We start from the raw sequence: 14,471 nt of genomic DNA, 5'->3' as shown, positions 1-14,471 counted from the left end.
GGGTCTTTGGTACTTTGTGATGACCTTCCACCAAACCAAGACCCAGGAAGTGAAGGTAGCAGTGGTGTGTGTGTGATGGGGGGGGGGGCACATCTGCTCCAGCCAGAGCATGGACTGTGTAACTGGAGTCAGGTTTGTCTTCCGTGACAGACTGCTGTGACAGAGGCTGACTACTGATGTATCCTGACCCGTCAGTCCTGCATCCTCCCCTGTCGGTCGCAGACACTCTCGCTCAGGAGCAGATTCTGATGTGGCTGCCTGGTCGGTACCAACCAAGTGGCACGGTTTGGGGAGGCCGAGCTCTTGTGCTCCTGCAGCATGAGCCTGCCATGCTGGCACACAGGCCTCCTCTGTGACACCATTCCAAACGTGCCTACCTCAGGGGACACGCTCTCCATCTGTCTGGGAATGAGAAGCCCAGTCCTTGCTAAGTATTCCCGTCTAACACGGAAGGGGCTCCCAGGCACAGGGTGAGGAAGCCAAGGCTCTTAGGAAACTACACACTGCACGGTATTCTTTCTAGACTAAAAGAATATGTGGTCAAAACTTTGTAAAACTTTACATATTCTTCCAAGGTGTACACACACACACACACACACACACACACACACACACACACACACACACACACACGAAAGAAAGGAAGGAAGGAAGAAAGAAAGAAGAAAGGAAGGAAGGAAGAAAGGAAGGAAGGAAGAAATAAAGAATTAAAAGTGGGGTTGTCTCTGGGAAGTAATCCTGTCCCATTGCCATTTTTTCTTGTTTTCGTTTTTTTTTTTTTTTTTTGGTTTTTTTTTTTTTTTTTTTGGTTTTTCGAGACAGGGTTTCTCTGTGTAGCTTTGCGCCTTTCCTGGAGCTCACTTGGTAGCCCAGGCTGGCCTCGAACTCACAGAGATCCACCTGGCTCTGCCTCCCGAGTGCTGGGATTAAAGGCGTGCGCCACCACCGCCCGGCTTTGTTTTCGTTTTTTAACAAGGTGAATGTGTTAGTGAGTTATCTGTGTAACTAAAAATTAACTCTGGAAACAGGAAACTGCAAGGCAGCACCTGCTGTGGGATGCAGTGCTGGCTGGACAGGAGAGAATACATTCAATCATTCCAAGTTCCGTCCTCCATGCAGGAGATGGGACAGGATCAAAGGGCAAAGTGACTTCCATGACATGTGACATTGCCTACATGCGTCCCACCTGCATGTGCCAATACCACACACTGAGGCCTCATCCCCTAATGAAAGGGCGTTTGGAGGTGGGGCCTCCTTAGGTCTTCCGGGGAGAACTGGACTAGGGTCTCTATAGAAGAGGGTTTAGAGGTCCACAGTAAGAGGAGCCAGGAGCCAGAGAGAGGCTTGCCCACACATGGGATCTGTCGGCATCTTGATCTTAAGGCTTTTCAGCCCCCAGAAGAGGGAGGACTGAGTTTCTGTTGTCTATGAGCTGCTGGCTTGCAGCATTTGTTATGGCAGCCTAAGCTGGCTGATGCCCCCTGCTCACTCAAACATCTGTACAGTTTTGGGGTTTTTAAAAACAAGCATGTATTAGTATTGGCAAAAAATAAAATAAAAATCTGAAAGAATGGAGCAGGAAGTGAGTGAGAGGAGCTGAGACGGGGCCGGAATGAGTGCTTCACGGAGCGACGCCAAGAGAGCATTCAGGGCAGAGGCTAGGCCTCTGTGGGGGCTGCCATGCACAGCCCTGCAGGCTGGGCGGTGTCCACCGTCCGTGATGAATGAATGGCGTCTCACACAGCAAGGCCTGAGCTGGTGGGACGGGGTTCTTTTCCGGGAAAGCACACCAGGAGCACTGGACCTGCCACTGGGTTTCACTGAGAAAATAGAACCTCTGCGAGCAAAACGCACGCACGCACGCACGCACGCACGCACGCACGCACGCACGCACGCACGCACGCACGCACGCACGCACGCACGCACGCACGCACGCACGCACGGGTCTCCCCAAGGAAACGCCGCCTGAGGTGGGTGCTGTTAGCACTGTTCCTGGAATTCTCCACTCTGTCACCGGGGACCTTTGCTGAGACTGAGCCTCTCACAGCCAAGGGGGAAATGGCGGGCCACTGTCAGGGATGTCTAGAGGAAACTGATGGGCGACTTGCCCAGGATGCTGTTAGCTTATCAGCTCTAGACACTATGGAGCCTCAGTGGACGTTGTGGGGCCCATGGCTCTGGAAAAAAAAAAACAACGGGGCATATTTAAGCTGTCTGTCAAACAAGGTTAGGTAGCTACTGCCAACCGGAAGCCTCCACAGAGAGGCCTGCTGTCTCTCAGCCCATCTGGCATCTCTTCTCAAGCGTAAAGAAGGGGAGATGGGTGGCTGTGGGACAGATGCGGGGTGACAGCGGTGGCTGTGGGATGGATGCGGGGTTGACAGTGGGGCCACCATGACACTTTCATGCTTACCCTGGTACTCCAGCTTGAAACCTGGCCGATTCTGGGAGTGGTCGCTGTGGAAGTACACAGTGGTATCATGGGATGTGGAGAGCAGGGAGCCCGGCAGCTCACTTCCGCTGAACCTGCCCATCATGCGGCTGGTCTCAGAGGGACCACTCCGGATTTCTAAGAAGTCGTGGTTAGGTTCCGTGGAGAAGTTCAAAAACTGGATGTGGGCACCTAGAAGAAGGACAGAGAGAGGCAGACAGTTCCCACAGCCACCCAGCCTCCTCTCCTGGCAGGACACCCCACCACAGTGTTGTCTCCTTCAGGGTCCAGAGTCTCCACTACAAAAGCCCCAGCCCAGACAGGTCTCCCAGGGCACATTCTGAGCTTTGCCCATTGAGTCCCTCCTCTGGCCTTCAGGAAGGATCAGAAAGTCAACGGACTTTTCATTCAGGAATAAAGGCACCAGTTATCTCGGAGTTCCACCCCAAGTCTATCTGATTTTATGGGAAGCCAACTTTGGGGGTGAACATTTGATTCCACTTGAATCATGTCTAATATCAATATAAAGATAGGGTTTCCTTTTCTAAAATAAACGTTAAGTTAAAAAAAAAACACCAATTACCCTCATTGAATCAAAGGGCACACATGACCTTTCTTGCGGGTGTTTTTTAGAATCTTTAGGTGATTCAGAAGGACATGGCTTGGAGTTGTATATTGTCCCATCTGATCCACTGAGAAGCCAAAGGAAGTTTTACACTTTGGGACCTTGGTGGGTTAATCAAGATCTCTTAGCCACCTGTCAGGTTACAGGGATTTAATTAAGCCCCTGGGGTACATATTTACATAAGCCACGGAGAACGGAGATTGGAACAGCAACACCGGTATTTGTTTACAGACAAGGTTTTTCAAAATTGGATTACTATAGGAAAATGTTCTCTAAAGGAATTCACCAAGTGTAAGCAATGTCCACACATTACGTTGTTAACTGAGAAAATCAGGTTGGAAAAAATAGACACGGGAAACAATAAAATGTAGGCATCGATTGTAATTTTTTGTACTTTAAAAGCCTGGAAGGATACACATTCATTTGCTGATAATACTGCATGAGCATGTGCCATGGGCTAGTGCCATGCTAGGCAAGGCCCGGATGGGCAAGGTGGCACAGTCCTGTGTTCATGAGCACCAAAAGCTTTTGCTTCTGCAGTTCTCTTCGTGATGAGGTTACATATTTTGATTTTAAAATGTGCTCATCTGTATTTGCTAATTTGATAGCATGAACACGCACATACAACTAACTGTGCACTTTATAATGTTAAGAGCAAAGACTAGACGTATGATGCCGAAGACCCCTCATTCCTGTTCTATTCATTCACCTTAACTATGTGTCACACAGTTCTATTCTATGTGCCCCCCCCACCTCCTCAGCTTATTCTCCTCCTATGAGCACAGATTACTGCCACATCCCAGACTATTTTTCTCTGAACCATCGTCTGTAGAGCTGTGCCTTGCTTGCCCATGCAGCCTCCCATGCTGGACAACTGCAGCCTATGAGCCCAACCCTGGATTCTTTGAGTTGTGTGGAAAGAACGGGGTTGTGTGCGCCACCTCACGGCAGACTCGTGTTACTGCAGGGGCTCTGTCCTCAAAACAGCATGGAGGCCACTGGGAAGTGAGAGATCCTGCTAAGCCACTGGACCTGCCCCAGGCTCATCAGAGACAGAGTGCTTTGGTGGTTGAATACAAGGACTCATAGGGGGCAGCTACCCATTTAAACTCCTGTCTGAGTGTGTGTTACCCTCTCCTGCCCTTTGCCTTTAGAGGTTCTTCAGTTCCAAACTTGAAGACAGAGCAATAGGGACTCTGGTCCTCTTTGCTCAGTGTCTCAAATCTGGACTCTGCCAAGGCTGCCAAAACTGTCTCCACTTTCCCCAGTTTCCTTCAGGAGACGATGGTATCAGACACTAGACTCTAGCCTTTGAGGGTCACCCACTGACCCCCTCCCCTCCTTCCTGATTCAAAGAAGGCCAGCCGGACCATGGTGGTCTCTCATCAGAAGACATACTTTGGACCTATTAACAGATGATCAAACAAGGCTAGCGGACTGAGAGGTCTGGCGCCTGCACAGCGATAGTCCTCACGGGGAGAGGGAAGAGATGGAGGGACGACACCCAGTGGGATGTGGTGGTTACCATCAAAGTCTGTTATGTGTCACGAGAAACCCATTACTTTGTAGAGTTAATTATGCTAATACAAATGTATAAAAAAGAGGAATCCCCAGGACACTTCTTTTCCTAGGGACAGAGCAGAACTGGGCCAAAGGACCCTCACGGACAACCCAGCAGTCCCTTGCCGGCACAAAGCCTCCATCCTTTGGCACAGATAACCAGGGTTAAATTATATTGACAATACACACGATATGAATTGCCAGCAATTAAAACTTGTACCTAGACTCGCATCCTTCATAGCCAACAACCCCCACACCTGGCATATCCCATCTCCCCACTCCCAGTCTCCAGGCCAGCTAGAATGTGTCTATGAAGAATGCCAACTCAATTTCAGACTGACCTTGGCTCAATTTAATTAGGATGATAAATGGGGTAGGGGAGTTCAAAGCACAACTTGAGGTCTAGTCTCAGTAAAATGGATTTCCTTTTCTTTTATTCCAGGTAATGCCTTTTCTTTTCCTTTTTTAAATGGTCTTGGAGATGCAAGCTCTCTAGCCCTGAGCTATACCCTCAGCTACATCTCAAGCTGAGTTCCCGATTCTGCACCCCTGGATTTAGTTCGGGACTCAAATGATGGTAACCCCTAAGCTCTCTTCCTCTTCCCCTTTAATCTCTGCCATTCCCCAAGACTGCACAAGACAGCACAGAGGAGCCCCAGGAAGGACAGTGCTGGGGCTGAGCTTACACTGGGATAGGGCAGATAGCTGGTTTAATCCGGGCCTGGACCCCAAGGCCCTGTCACCCTGGGGGCTGCAGACTCACCAAAGCCGACAGGCAGCACGATCTTCCAGGAACAGTCCATGTTGCTGGGGTAGTTGCCTGGGAAACCAGGGCTCAGGATCACCCCCTCCATCTCTTCCACTTCTCCCCCACATTGTGCTGTGACAACGAGAACAGCTGGGTTAGGTCATCAAGGAGAGGGCGGGGCTACCTGAGTGGTCAGAGCCACAGTTTGAAATAATGTGTCCTGAGTCACAAACCCCTCTGAGAATCCAACGAGTCTCTCTGAACATCTGCACACACAGGTAAAACTGAGCATGTAAACTCAGGACTGAAGCACAGCATAGGGCACCCAGGAGTGCCAGCCTTGATCGTGAGAATGTGAAGGTTCTTCAATGCTAGGCTGATATAAAGCACCCCCTTGTCACAGCTCAATGACCTTATAGAGGACACGCAGGGAGTTACAAAGCTCTTCTCCAAGTGAAGTCTGACTCTTCTCTTCCTTACGTGATAGCCCAGCCCTCTCCTTCCTCCCTCCCCAGTCCGGTCTTCATGACAGCAAAGGACGAAGGAAGGAGGAGGAGGGACTGGTACATATTGTGTCCCCATTGGGTGCTTGCAACTGTGCCAGGCTCTTTCCAAATCTGTCTTCTATGGGGTAGGGTGGCCTCCGTCAAGGCTCACCATGACCGCTCAGCTGTGAGGGAGCGTCTGGAGACATCTGATTTCAGGTGGTGTGGGAATGAGAGCCTGGGTCTGGGGCGCCTCAGCAGCTGCTCAGCTGAAAATGATTTTAGGTTTCACGTTCTCTGAGGAAAGACTGTGTGAGCAGAAAGGGGCTAGTCGGCCATGGAGGCCCAGGGAAAGATGTTCAGGGAAAGAAATGCCAGGATCCAGCCCAGCCCTATCTGGGCAGAAATTGACTAGGAAGCATACCGGGGTAGAACAGTACCATCATTTACGCCACAGTTCCCACTTCACTTCCTGAGGGATTGTGGGTGAAATGGAACCTCCTCCCCAGCCCAATTTCCAAAGCAGCAAAATGGCGATAAGAACAGCACCCATCTCAGGGAGCTGCTGTGAGGGGGTGTGGGGAAGGACGTGCTTCACTTGGTGTAGGAGAGCTGCTGTGTGTAACGAACTACCTGAGTGATACAGCTGATCCTAACACGGTTTCCTTGGCCAAGCCTCTGCAGTACACACAATGCCTGGGCCTCCAGCCCACGTATCCTACCTGCTCTTTCTGTGAGTCAAAGCACAGAGGCAGAATGCTGTTGTTCCCTTGAGTCACTCACTTTCTGGAGGACAAGGGGGTGCTTTATATCAGCCTAGCATCGGAGAACCTTCACATTCCATTTCTCACTCCTCTTTAAACCTTTGAAGACAGATTTCTGGGCTGGGGAAGATGACTCGTTTGATAAAATACTTGCTGTGTGAGTGTGAGGACCTGAGTTTGGATGTCCAGCATCCACATAAAAGCCAAGGTGCAGGGATATACCTGTAATCTGAGTGCTGAGGGCCAGGGAGGGGAGGACTCTTAGAGGTCATTGGCCAGACAACCTAGCTCAACAGGTGAGCTCCAGGTTTAGGGAGAGACCCTATCTCAAAAGACATGCAGAGTGATCGAGAAAGGCACACACAGGCACACACATCTGCACCAATTATGTACAACACACACACACACACACATACACACACACACACACACACACACACACACACACACACACACACACACACACACACACACACACACCGCTATGAATTCCCACTGGAGGGCTGCAATGGGAAACACATTGCTTGGAGTCTGGTGTTTAGTAGAGACCCAATTGCTGTTTGTTTCTTGCTTCTTGACCTGACCCAAATGTTCTGAAATACCCCTGTCTTTCCCTGATTTCTGTTTATTTCCACAACATTTCCCAGGATGGGCTAAACAGCGAAACCACACCAAGTCCTTATTTTCTGTGCAACCCATGACATTACAAGCGCGTTTATCAGTCTGGACTTTGACACAGTCATGGGATAAGCCCAATGTCCCTAAAAATGCCTTCTGGGGTCTGGCTGGTTATGTGGCTCACTGTGGCCCTCATGATGTTCTCAAGTGGGCAACCTTCTTGTGACTTTTCAGTTAGTGGGCAGAACCTTCCAGATGTCAGGGCAGCTTTGAATGAGAATTAGGAATGACAAAATTGTCGTTCAGAAACTACTGACTTGGAACAAATCCAGAACACCGACTTTTCTTTTGACTTGAACTCGAACTCAGCAATACAGCAGAGAGCTCTGATCCTTGAGGATTTGGGCTTGAGTGGATTTCAAAGTCCGGTTCTTACCGATGCAGAGTGGAGGAGGGTAGTTCCATCGGCGCACAGTTCCAGGCATGCAGGAGATGTGGGCATGGCCCTGGAGAGTCAGAACAGTAGTGGGCTAGTGGTCCCCAGGGCCACAGTTACACACATAACCCAGAACAGGGGCTTGCTCTCAGCCTCACATTAAGAGACAAGACATACAGACACAGGGGATCACCTTGGGATTTGAGGTAAGACAGAAGGAGGGAGATCTGGGTGCGGGAGAGACCACTTACTAACAACCATTACTAAAGAATTCTCATTACAGGAGGCTTCCTTGCGAGTTTCCTCTAATTACTAAATTCCCTCATGGCCCTCAAAGGGAAATTAAATTTTCCTAAGTCCAATCAAAGCCGACTTTGCAGGAACACATTTCAGGCTGGATTGTCCAGGGTCCTCACCATCAACAAAGTTTGTTTTTGTGAGAAGCGTTCCAGGAGTGGATAACCGTCCCCAGGGGAAATGGAGGCTATACCCATCCTTGATGGATGGAGCTCTATTGGTTCAGGAGTGGGTAACGAACTCAGGGGACGCCTGCTCCCTGTTCTGGGGTTTTGGTGGGGTGGGGGCGGTACCTGGAGGGCATATCCTGGCTCACACTGGAAAGAGACCACATCGTTCACCAAGTAGCGCTCTCCGGTCTTCACCCCGTTACTGGGTACAGCTGGTTCAGGACAACTGCTCAGGCCCACCGCTAGACAAGACAGAGACAGGGAGAGAGGAAGATGGGCAAGACTGTCAGGATAAGGTGACAGAGGCTGAGGGGGCTGGTGCCTTCCTGAGGTCCAAGGCTTGTGCCCCAGCAAGCTGGAGTGTGTAGTGCATCAGATCGACGCTGGGACAGGGGTGTCACTTCAGGGACTTGGGGTGTTTTGTTCACCTCCTGAGCTCAGCATCAGGACACCCTGGCTGCAGACTCCCAAGGCCTCTCTGTCCGAGTCCCTCCTGCCTCCCTCTTGTACCTGCTCTCAACTTCTCTCCCCTTTCTCCGCCCTCAGAAGACAAGTGTCCATTAGAGATCTTAGCAAAATCCATCGGGGCACCTGATGGGGTGGGAATACTCGGTGGTTGTTTGCTGGTGCCCACTGGTTCCTCCTTGTACCTAGCGTGAGATGGGAGTGGGGAGAGCAGTCCCAGGAAGAAAGCCATCTCTCTGGAAACCTCTTTGTGCCCCCAAAGGCACAGTTACAGTTCTTGCTGTTCAGGGATTTTCACGGTGACTAGAGGGAATCTTGTAGATGATAAGTGAGACTGAGTGAGAGAAAGAACTTTGAAGATAACCATATCATCCAAATGGGCATTAGAAGCCGGTTTGCAGAATCAGAGGAGAGGGCACTTCCATTTTCTTATCTCCCAGATTATCTACTAGGCCCAGGCTGAACCACTTTCCGCTCAGGTTCTAGGGGTCAACGCTTCAGGGGTCCTGGCTTTATTCCGTGGTTGAGTATGCAAGCTTGAGAGGGGGTCAAGCCTTCTCTAAGTCTTAGCATCTTCCTCTGGTCAGTGGTAGGCTTAAGTGGGAGGGAGTGGGTATACTGAGGGTGGGGAGCCAGCCGCCATTTGTTCCCACCCGGACACCCACGGATGGCCCTGACCCTGGATTCTCACTTTTGTACTCCAAGTGGAAGCCGGCCGCAGACACACTGATGTCGGAGTAGAAGTGGAGGTAGAGCTGGTTGGAAGTGCTGTTCAGGAGGGCAGGCACTGTTGTTCCTGGGCAAAAACACCAGGGGTCACTCAGGCATACCCTCCTCATGCCAATCTGCACCTTATTCCTGTTTCTACTACCTGCTGACACTCTATCCCAGGACCCCCAAATACCTCTCCCTCTCCCCATTATCAAACTTGCTAAATGACAAAAGCCAGGTAGTTAATGGGCCAGGGAAGGGAAGCCATGGATGAGCAGTGCCATAGACCTATGCTGCCAGGAGGCAATGCTCCTCAGGTGATGAGAGGGCTGTGAGTCTGGTCCCTACTCAGTCATCTTCAAAATGAGTCCAACACAAATAATTATCTGGGCAACTCAGCTGGGCAGACAGTTAATCTGGATGTGAATGGGTCATCTTTCTATCTTAGCATCATGATTTCTGGGCCTAGTTGATTCAGGTAACTTCCTTGGCCACTGGGCAAAACCACATACCATGTTCTGGCACAAGCGTGCCACTGAATGGGCGGTGGGGAATCCACTTTGGGGAAGAAAGTCTGGTTGTTCCTTAAAAAAAATGAACTGATGGTGATTCCATTTCTGGATATATGCTCTTGAGGATGGGCAACATATGGGACACCAGGGCTTACATGTGGGTGTCCATCTCAGCATCAGTCACAGCAGCTCCATCACCAAAGTGACACAGACATCACTGAGTGATGGGTCTATGAAGAAATGGCCTACCCACACAGCACAGTGCTGACTCAAATTGACACAGGGTGATCCCTGAAAACGTATTGAATCCAGACAGAAAGCCACATGGTGTAAGACTTCATTTGTATGAACTTCTTGGACAAGGACAAGTCCATGGGGATTGGAAGATGAGTGGTTGCCAGAGGCTAGGGGAAAGTAGGTGGGTGGAGAATGAATGGATTGGTACTTGATTCTCTGCAGGGCTACAGAAATGCTCTGGGATTATTTAGAAATGATGGTTGCAGATCACTGTTAATATACCAAACCTCAGTCAGTGGTGATGATGGTGGTAATGGTGATGATGATGATGGTGATGGTAGTAATGATGATGGTGATGATAGTGATGATGATGATGATGGTGATGATAGTGATGATGATGATTATGGTAGTAATGATGATGATGATGGTGATGGTAGTGATAATGATGGTAGTGATGATGATGGTGATGTAGTGATGATGATGATGGTAGTGATGATGGTGATAATGATGACAATGATGATAATAATGATGTCTACCACAACCCTCTAAATGGTAGCTCTGGATGTCCCACTTTACCTGAGAAACTCCCTAGCATGGTTACGGTGTTATCTGCTCCATCAAACACTTCTAGAGAGTCCCAGTTCTGCTCTGTGACAAAACTGATGACTTGAATCTGGAAAGACAGGAGGGCTGAGTTGTTGGTCACACAACTCAAGTGCTTCCCTCCCTTCTCCTCCCATGGGTAATTCAATTTATCAAACACCTTCTCTGGGCCTGACTCTGTGCTGGTTCCTTCCCATAAAAGTCAGATGTGGTCCACACCTATCTCAGGAGCTCATCGTCTGGTGGGCAAGACAGATGTGAGATATGTGATGACAGGACAGAAGGACACTTAATGACATTTCAGAAAATGGAATGCTTCAGTCCAACTGGCTTTATCCCCTGCCTTTTTATTTTCTGGAGACAAAGTGTCATGTAGCTCAGGCTAACCCTGAGTCGCCATGTTGCTGAGGATGACTTTGAACTTTTAATCCTCCTGCCTTTGCTTTTCAGGGAGTTGTGATAACATGCATGTACAAGCACATCTATCTGGTTTATGCAGTGCTGGGCATTGAACCCAGGGCTTTGTGCATGTCAGGAAAGAACTCTACCAACTGAGCCACCTCTCTGGCCCTTTCTCACATTTGGAATATTCTTTGGGTTTCCTGCTCCCACTGTGTGTGTCCTGCTCTGGTCCTGATTACTCCGTTGGCCTGACAGGCTCTGGGTCCTCTCGTACGCCTCTTTCTGTGTTGCTCTCACCTTGGGCACATGTTACACACCCCGGTCGCCCCAGGTGTGTGCCTGGCTCTTCTCCCTGCCTCACATGGGCTTGGTGATCCACCCTTTCCCTATTCACCAGCAAGGCCCCTTTGTTCTCCTTAACGGTCTTTGAGAAACACCTCAAACCATTTGAAAGTCTCCGAAGAACTCTCCAAATTCATATTCCAGTTGCAGGTCCACTCCCTTCTGGGGGCCCTCCTCGCTAGCTGGAGCTAATTTCCACCTCTCATCCGCCCTCAACTAGTTGTCTTTCCTCCCACCTTCCCCCAGAGATGCTGTGAGCCCTTGTTTGGGAGCCATATCTCCACATCTGCGCTGCGCCACCAAAGCCACAGAGACAAGGGACAAACTATATCATTTCTCATTCCACCTCAGCCTGGCTCAGGGTCCAGCGACCGTCAGAATCCATGGACAGCCACTTAACTGGGGAGCCTCCTTGCTCTTACCTGGATGCCAGCTCCTTCCGGGACCATGATCTTCCACACGCAGTTGAGGCTGTTGAGGTAGGGCTCCGGGAAGCCAGGGGACAGGATGGTGCCCCTGCGTTCAGTGAGGTTGCCACCACAGGGCACTGGGAAGAGACACGGGGATGGTCAGAGGCCCCTTGGCTCATCTTTGTGGTGCCTCCGCAGCGTGGTGCCTCCATGGGCTTCCCTTAGGGCCGTGGGCCTCTGCTGAACCTCCTCCTGGGCTAGCTTCTCCTGTGGCTTTCAGCCCCCCTTCCCTCAGGATCTCTGGCCTCTGCTGGGCCACTTCCATGTGCTGGCTTCTTCCCTGACTGCCCCTCCTGACCCCTCTGTTCCCCAGGGCCCACCTCTCTCAGGGTCTCCAGTCTGCTGTAACACATCCTTGTGCTGGTTCTTCCTTCAGCTCCCAAACCTCCCAGGCTCACCACCTGTAGGGTCCCTTAGCCTCTGCTGGGCCTCCTTCCCACACTGGCTTGTCCCTTAGGGACCCCCTGTTCTCAGCCTTCTTGGTGACCTGACCTCAAACAATGGTTCTCCAGTGACTTGTACCTGTTCCTCTCTTCACAGATATCCCTCTCAAGTTCCTTCCTCTCTCTCTGTATTCACACTGCCCTGCAGGACCAGAGAGTTATTAGGCCTGAACAGGACATTCTCCTCAGATGCTGAGGAGGACTGCTGCAAGCCCTGAGGATATCTCTGATGACTGACTGGCTGTGTCCCTCAGGAAGCGAAGTCTGCCCTTAGTCTTTTCCTCTCCCCGTCTCTCCTTGCCCTGTCTCAGTCTTGGCTATCACTTACCCACACAGGTTGGTGCAGAGACATTCCACTGGGCTAATGCCCCAGGCACAGGGAGGCACTCAATTTCTGGGGACCCCTGAAGGGCGTAGCCTGAGTTGCATTCGAAGCGAATGATGGCCCCCACAGAGAAGTCACTGCCCAGCCTTTTGCCATAGCGGGGTTCTGGCACAGAACTGCATTGTGTGGCACTGGTCCGGGGCACCGCTGTGGGGGAAAAAGGCACTCAGGGGGCAGGCCTCACCCCTGTAGAAGCTGGTCTAGGGATGCATGTAGGACAAGACTTGAGGGGGCCCTGGGAGCTCATTTTGAGGCATACTACTGGACTCAATGTTATGGTACAGCTTCTAGGAATCATGGTGGTGAGAACCCCGGGGGCCCAGACGTTAGGCTCAGAGCTCGTCTTTGCTCCCCCGGTGACATTTCTTCCTTACCAGGGCCTGGTGTTCCCTAATGGCAACCACAGCCCTCCCCCAACTCAAGCCCCTGGGGTCTGCAGGCCGATGACTTGAGCACAATGGTGACTTGTGGGAATCAGGAATGGCGCCCCTTGTAGTTGGGATCACCCCCTGCACAGGGCTGTACATGGCCTCCTGGACAGTGTAAAACAAACAGAGAGGGCTGTGCTTAGAGATTGGTGGCCTTAACGATGCTACTGTTGCTGAGCAGGTGACAGCAAAGATGCTCCGAGGTCCTGCTGGGTCTTAGTGACCCAGAAGAACACCGACGGCCTGCCTGGTGGTGGACTCTTTTAATCCGACCAGCATTTATCACCCTCATTTCACACTTGAGCGAAAGTGGAATGGCTGGTGTCCACGCTCCCTGATCAGAGCCTGTGTTTGCCCCATCCCTTTACTATGCACTGCAGACAACACGAAGCTCCGTGAGGTTAGATGCCTGGGCTGATGTCCCCAGCACCATCAGAGATGCACTAGACATTGGGTGGGGGTGGGGGAAAGGAATTAACTTCCCATGCGTGGTTTCCTCCCAAATTCAAGTTAGAATTTAGCCCAGAAACTGTTGCTTGGGTAAACAGATACACACAGTTGAATGAATGTCAGGAAATTGTCTCCCACTTTGGTAACTGTGCCCCAAAGTCCTCATCGGGAGGTGTAGATGGGAAGTGAAGGGTCTCTGTTCCTTGGGACACAAAGTCACTGAGATAACATCTGACCCTCCAAGGTCCACACCCTACATACCTTGGTAGACAAAGTGGAAACCCCTGGCTGGTACTTGGCCTTTGGCGCTGAACTTAATGAGAACTTGATTGGAGGTGGCCAAGGGCAGCGACTCTCCTGCCGAGAGGAGTGAGGAGAAAGGAAGACAGTGAGCCTGGCTGTAACACTCAGCAGCTAGAATCCGGGCCCAGAAGGAGGGGCAGGCATACTGCACACAGTGATGCTCAGCAGATAGAATCTGGGCCCAGAAGGAGGGGCAGGTACTGCACACAGTGATGCTCAGCAGATAGAATCTGAGTCAGGAAGGAGGGGCAGGTACTGCACACAGTGATGCTCAGCAGACAGACTCTGGACTGGAAGGAGGGGCAGGCATACTGCACACAGTGATGCTCAGCAGATAGACTCCAGGCTGGAAGGAGGGGCAGGTACTGCACACAGTGATGCCTTCCATATTCCAGGATTCACTGCAACCTAACTCAGCCTGCCCCTTACAGTGGGAAGCTCACAGATGCGGCTTGGGGATGTGGATCAGTTGGTAGAGCGCTTGCCTACCATGCACAAAACTCTGGGTTTGGTCCCCCAGCACTGCATGAATTGGGTAGAGTGGTGTGCACCTCTAATTCCAGCACTTGTGAGGTAGAGGCAGGAG

At 51.0% G+C, this 14,471-nt stretch overlaps 1 protein-coding gene across 8 annotated transcripts in view; it reads right to left on the bottom strand.

Moving 5' to 3' along the window:
• Positions 1–14,471, bottom strand: part of Csmd2 (CUB and Sushi multiple domains 2) — a 576,074-nt gene that overhangs the window by 83,308 nt on the left and 478,295 nt on the right. For all 8 annotated transcript variants that reach the window (XM_042271897.2, XM_042271900.2, XM_042271904.2 and 5 more), the window contains 9 exons: positions 13,844–13,939; positions 12,648–12,851; positions 11,829–11,953; positions 10,636–10,732; positions 9,291–9,395; positions 8,258–8,376; positions 7,668–7,737; positions 5,380–5,496; positions 2,414–2,623 (listed from right to left, as the gene is read on the bottom strand). In XM_042271897.2, the coding sequence (XP_042127831.1) occupies positions 2,414–2,623; positions 5,380–5,496; positions 7,668–7,737; positions 8,258–8,376; positions 9,291–9,395; positions 10,636–10,732; positions 11,829–11,953; positions 12,648–12,851; positions 13,844–13,939 (1,143 nt within the window). The remainder of the gene's footprint in view (positions 1–2,413; positions 2,624–5,379; positions 5,497–7,667; positions 7,738–8,257; positions 8,377–9,290; positions 9,396–10,635; positions 10,733–11,828; positions 11,954–12,647; positions 12,852–13,843; positions 13,940–14,471) is intronic.

The sequence above is a fragment of the Peromyscus maniculatus genome, chromosome 2 (assembly GCF_049852395.1).
Source record: "Peromyscus maniculatus bairdii isolate BWxNUB_F1_BW_parent chromosome 2, HU_Pman_BW_mat_3.1, whole genome shotgun sequence".
NCBI classification, from domain to species: domain Eukaryota; kingdom Metazoa; phylum Chordata; class Mammalia; order Rodentia; family Cricetidae; genus Peromyscus; species Peromyscus maniculatus.
Note: the sequence above shows the minus strand (reverse complement) of the source record. Positions and strands in the feature narration are given on the sequence as shown.